Source organism: Rhagoletis zephyria, unplaced genomic scaffold (assembly GCF_001687245.7).
Source record: "Rhagoletis zephyria isolate East Lansing unplaced genomic scaffold, Rhagoletis_zephyria_1.1 Rzeph_scaffold_00069, whole genome shotgun sequence".
NCBI classification, from domain to species: Eukaryota; Metazoa; Arthropoda; class Insecta; order Diptera; family Tephritidae; genus Rhagoletis; species Rhagoletis zephyria.
Genome location: NW_016157153.1, coordinates 438,771 through 445,239, shown reverse-complemented (window position 1 = coordinate 445,239; position 6,469 = coordinate 438,771). Strand labels below are relative to the sequence as shown.

At 35.4% G+C, this 6,469-nt stretch overlaps 1 protein-coding gene across 1 annotated transcript in view; it reads left to right on the top strand.

Annotated features, from left to right (window-relative positions):
• Window positions 1–6,469, top strand: part of LOC108371518 (dmX-like protein 2) — a 335,739-nt gene that overhangs the window by 115,981 nt on the left and 213,289 nt on the right. Inside the window, exon 5 of the mRNA XM_017627101.1 lies at window positions 3,072–3,188. Within this exon, the coding sequence (XP_017482590.1) occupies window positions 3,072–3,188 (117 nt within the window). The remainder of the gene's footprint in view (window positions 1–3,071; window positions 3,189–6,469) is intronic.

Sequence of the window (6,469 nt, the reverse complement as noted above, 5' to 3'; positions counted from 1 at the left end):
ATGTCTAAATGCACAGTTTCCATATGCGCAATTTCGGTGCCCCTTTCCATATGCACAATTTCAGGGTGCCATTTAAGCCTAAGTGGAAGGTTCTATGACCTTTTGTTTCTTTGCTAGAGCTTCTCAAGTATTGCAAAAACCGCGATTTTTTGTCACTTTGACCTCTTTTTTTTCAAAATCTAGAGCTGAAGGAAACTTTGTGCTTGCGGATTCGGCATTCAGCACGCAAAGTTGTGTCAAAAACTGCCTTAACATTTGCCGCACCAATTTTTTTCCATTTTTGTTGGCCTGTGTTACATGTGCTAAAGAGAAATTGTAACGTAGTTCAGTGCATGATACAATAATTTTTGGAAGGTAGCTTCACTTCTTCTTATCCGCCATGTTAGCTATCTGACAGAAAACGTGTTTCGTAATTTTTATTGTACCGACTTAAAAAAAAAATCCGGTTTTTGACGTTGGAAAAATAAAACAAAGGAAAGCCAAACATATAAGTGGAGAGATTTTCTAATATTTTTTAATAATTTTCTTCATAACAAATTATGAAAAAATTAACTGCTGCTTCCGTGGATATTGCAACGCACGGAACATCGGCCGCCTATTTAAATAGTAGGGCTCGCTTGAAATATGTAAATGAAGATGTATGGAGGTGCGCACACTACACCACTTAATCGCTTACTTGTAGTGCAATGGAAAGACTAGCGAGCCCAGCTGAATCGGCGGCCGATTAAGTCGGTGGTGTGCGATGGATGTAAAACATTTTAAACAAGAAATATTGCCGTTATAATTTCGTTTTAATGATTTTTATTCATGTNTCGGTGGTGTGCGATGGATGTAAAACATTTTAAACAAGAAATATTGCCGTTATAATTTCGTTTTAATGATTTTTATTCATGTTACAGTAAATCCCGCTTAAGTACCTCACGAAAAATGTCAGCTTTTTGAGGTACTTAGGCGGGTTGGGTACTTAAAAGAACCCGCTTAAGTTCCGCGACGCGGGTACTTAAGCGAACATAATTTTTGATGTAGTTACATCTTTTTGTTAACTTACATAGATATGTGAATCCTTGAATAAAACATTAACATTTAATAAAGTAGTAGTGTAGCTTAAAAGCAAGACCGTAGCATTATTAAAGATTTTTCAATTAAAACAGTTCATTCCCTAATAAATATAAACCTAATATATAAATATAAACCTAAGCTTAAAATTTTATAGAACACGTAAAAAAAAAAATTAAGCAAAATTTAAAATGTTTTTTCTCAGAAGTGTTTTTTGAGTATACAGTCTTATAGGCCATTCAATTTTAGTGTAATAATGTGCAAGTTTTAAGTGGCTAAAAATTACCGTTGATTTTTTATAATTTTTTTGCCGAAGGTGTGTAACGCTGCCACTGAATTTCAAAATATGTAAATATTTTAAGGAATTTTAAAAGAGCACTTAAAAGGGGAAAATTATAGGTAAAATGGTAAATGGGGTACGAAAAATGTAGGTACCCTGTAGTCAAATGTACTAGTTGTAAACTACTTCACAACTAGTATGAACCGCATGCCCAACTAGTCAGCCAACTATCTTTTTTCCATGCAATCAACTGGTATTTTTAACATGGGGATGTCCTACGAGATGGCAATTGTCAGATTTCGGTCAGAAATATACCAGTCTCATACTAGTTCAAAATAGACAGAAAACTACTAGTCCAATTATGGACCAAAATCACTACTTTGGAAGTCAAAATATAAAATGAATTCATGAATATACAATAAAAAACTTTTGATTAAGTACACTTTAATACATTTCATATTTTTATTTAGCAACCTTAGATTTGCCAATAATTACTGTTAAATTTTTTGAGTATTAATTAAAAGGAGAAATAAATACATAAATATTTCAAACTTTCGAACATAAATTTAAAAGCATTTTCCATTAAATGATATTAAAAGTAAAAGCTTTCAAGTACAATAAACATTATATTTTTATCTTTTTTAATAGTATTGAATATGGAAAAGAAAACATTTTAGTTAAAAATAAAACGAATACTTAAGTTCATTTTTGAGTGAACTAAAAAAAAATAAAAGTTTTCATTAAGATAAATTAAATTCATTAACTTTGCGTATTTCAGACCTTTCTTTTTAAAATTTTTTAAATGTAATAATGTTTAAAATTTGAGATTTGGACTTTATTGTATTAAACTGTCAAAGTCAAATAAAACAGGGCATGAATAAACCGCTTTGCACCTGGTACAAGTCTGGTCATTTTCGAACTAGTTCGGTTTCAGTCAGGAAATTCTGGTTGTAAACTAGTATTTTTCCTGACTAGTTTGGGGTTTCACTGCAGGGTACTTAGGCGGGTTGGGATTTTCTTCAGATTACATTCAAAAATACACATTGCCCAAAAATGTTGGTTACTTAAGCGGGTTAGGTACTTAAGCGTAGGGGTACTTAAGCGGGTTTTACTGTATTAGCAGTGACAAGAATGTATGTAATAAATACGTATAAGTATGTTAAAAATGAAGTGATCAGTTATGAAATATATAAATCTTTACATGTTCTGTTAAAAAAATCTAAAATAACAAGCGAAAATCCAGAAAATCCATTGCGTGTTTGTCACAGACACGGTTTATGTTAAAAATTTTGAAGTGAAACTAAACTACCTTCTAAAAATTATTGTATCATGGTTAAGTGTTTGTGTTTTTGCTTGTCGGTTGCAAAAGATNGCGTGTTTGTCACAGACACGGTTTATGTCAAAAATTTTTAAGTGAAACTAAACTACCTTCTAAAAATTATTGTATCATGGTTAAGTGTTTGTGTTTTTGCTTGTCGGTTGCAAAAGAANCTTTACATGTTCTGTTAAAAAAATCTAAAATAACAAGCGAAAATCCAGAAGCTCACACATTGCGTGTTTGTCACAGACACGGTTTATGTCAAAAATTTTTAAGTGAAACTAAACTACCTTCTAAAAATTATTGTATCATGGTTAAGTGTTTGTGTTTTTGCTTGTCGGTTGCAAAAGAACGAGGCTAATTAATACAAGTACCCAAAGTTATTCCATTTGTTCATACTTAATTTTTTTCATTTAGATCTCCCAGTGTTGAGTCCCTTATCCCATGAGCTGTTGCGAACTCTTAGACGTTGGCAAGACTTTGCAATTAATGTGCTGATAGCTAAAGGACCGCCGCCTGAAGACTTTATAACAGGTAATAAAGAAAATTCAAAATACTATTTTTGCTACGTTTTATCTACATATGTATACAGGGCCCTCTCAGTAATCGCGAATCTCGATTTTATTGCACCACAAATTTAACATTGGAATCTTTATAAACGCGACATTTCAAAATTTTTGAACTCAATAACCGCGACATTATGTTACGTTAGAACAAAGTATGTAATCATAAATACCAATGTAAAAATAAATGAATGTCTATGAAATAGATGGCTACAATTTTATTGTTTTCCCCTTTAAATTTATATTAAAAAAGACGCGATAATCGTGACAAGCTCGGTTATCGCAACAACCATTGATTCTAATCTGTCGCGATTACCGAGGGGGTACTGGTAAAAAAGTTCAATGATAAATTTTGTAAATAAATGAAAAGGTGACCCTGGTTGCGTAATCAACATTCATTGTGAAAATTCTTATGATTCTCGTGGGCAGTGTTACCATTGAAAATTTTCAAAACATCCCAAAAAAAGTCAAGACGAAAAACATGTTAGTAGTTAAATCTTTAAACCTTAATTCATACGTATTTGTAAAAATTATATATGTAATACTCCTATATTGGCGGTAAGAGCTAGTACCGTCCGAAAACATTACAGTACAGATATGTTAATAAAGACGTACAAAAAAAGGGAACACATACGTTTATAAATAAACATGTACACAACACATATTACTTACTTTTTGCATTCTCAAACATTACCTTTTCCCACTAGGTTACATACACAATACATATACAAACGTTAGACCAGCGTTGGGCAGAGAGAGCTTTTACTCTGCTCGCGGCTATACAAAATGTATAGAAAGCTTAAAAGAGCTTTGCCCGCGGGCAAGGCAGTGCCCATCAGTGTACTAGACTGTCTCGCTTTGATTCCGGTTATATGGATGATAAATTATTAACGAAACAAAGCATACCGTTCATATGTGTTTGGTTATGTAATAAGTACTTGTGTGCACACAATATTTGTTTTTTTTTCCATTCTCTGCAAAGATATCAAGGATATCTGGTTTGCCAACACAGGAACACGCAACATATGAGAAGCAATCGGCATCTAAATCTAAACCATATTTTTCCAAAGTTCGACCTGGAGCATTATTGATTGTGATTCCGAATGCCAATCGAATTGGGAATTGCAATCTTTAAATTGAAATGGTGTATCGGTCGGAATCATGGAATTCTTCACATTTGAAAGGCCACGTTAAAATCTTTACTTACACTACTTTCTTGATCAATTTCTTAAATGCGAGTCGCATGCCGTTGCAAAGTTTTGGCTGATTAATATTCCGCAACATGATAATTGTCACACCTATTTTCAATTTCGGTATNAACCTATTTTTAATTTCAGTATGTGAGGTCTCCCTGGAAGATCAATCGAGTTCAAAAATTTCGTTGGATGGTCTTTTTCCACAACGGTGTTTATCGACGTATATGCTATTTCCTCACGTTGAATGCTGGATTGAATAACATTAGTGGTATTCACCAAAGTGAGCAAGTGGCCTGGCAGTCTGGTAAAAGAGCAGATCAGCTCAAGCAACAACTGTTGTCTATACCACCATTATTAAGTTGATAGACCTCCTTATTCTTCGCAGCAAGAATAGCCCGTTCACTGAGCCAATCGTGACTCATATAATTAATTTTCTTAATAAAGAAACATTCTTTCGATCAGTTCTCCTTTCGATGTTTCTCAGTTACAAAAATTATTAGGCCATACAATTCGTCTTAATCTGTCATTGACTGGCTGCTTTCCGTTCCCAATGTCCAGTTATTGTCGCGCGAATACTTCAGCTGCAGTGTATGTATGTTCGTCTTGTGGCAATGTTGACTATTTCAGGCAAGCATTTATCTCGTCCGCTAGTGTTAATCGAGAAACTACAGACAATGTTTGCGTAAAATCTCCTGCGAGCAATATCAGTGCATTCCCGAATGGTTGAACGTTTCCACGCAAATCTCGCAACAATCGATCAACAGCCTCAAATGATTTTTTATGTGCCATGGTGCACTATCCCAAACAATGAGTTTAAATTTTTGTAAAATTTTTTCCATACCAGATGCTCTGGAAATATTGCACGTGCAGCTCAAGAGCTGAATTGGCAAAGTTTCCACCTGGTAACAATGTCGCAGCAATTCCAGACGAAGCGATAGCTAAGGTAATGTAATTTTTTGATCGAACCGTTGCCAGAATCCATCTGATAAGGAATATTTTCCTATTTCCTCCTGGCGCATCCAATAAAATGGTCCCCCAACTCCGTCATATATAATTTGCATATTCTTCTTCTACTTTGGCTTTGTAACCACCTAAGCCATTTTTGGCTCTACAAAGAGCACCAGTCATTTCTCTCTGTGCCAACTTGGTCTCTCCATTGCAATGGGGGCTCCCTATTCGTCTGCTACCACCAGCGGAATGCGAGTTGAATTCTTTTGCACCCGGAACTTCGGTTCCTATTGGAACGACATGTCTAAGCCAGCGGAGCCGCTCTTTTTTCGTTCGCTGCGCTATGTACATTTAGTTGTAAAGCTCATACAACTCATCGTTCCATCGTCTACGGTAATCCCCGTCGCCCATGCGTAGAAGCCTGTATATCTGTATGTAGATCTTTCTCTCGAATACTCCAAGAGCCGCCTCATCGAATGTTGTCATTGTCTAAGCTTCTGCGGCATATAACAGCTAGGGCATGATGAGTGACTTATAGAGTGCGGTTTTTATACGTCGAGAAAGGACTTTACTCCCGAATTGCCTACTCAGTCCAAAGACACACTTGTTGGCAAGAGTAGTTCTGCGAGGGTTTTCCATGCTGATATTTTTATCGGTGATAATGCTGGTTCCCTAGTAAATGAAATTCTCCACTTTCCCAAAATTATAACTGCCAACAGTGACGTGGGTTCCAAGGCGCGAACGCGGTGACTGGAGATACTTCGTCTTGTCCTCGTTTACCACCAGGCACATTCAGTTTACTTCCTTATCCAGCTTTGAAAAGGCAGAAGAGACTTCGCGATTTTTGTTACCGATGATGTCGATGTCATCGGCACACGCCGGCATCATGCGATCGTAAATGCCCTTCTGCTTTCGCTTTAATACGGGAATCCTTGATCGGGAATAGGAGTTCACAATAGTAATGATAATCATAATCATAATTAGGGTATTCACAGTTTACTTCTAAAGTTAAAAGGTGGCAACTTTAACAAGATAACACACTCGAACTGTGAGCAACCCTTATGTTTAAATAAAGTATTAAGTTGATCAACAATACCACGCATTGCTA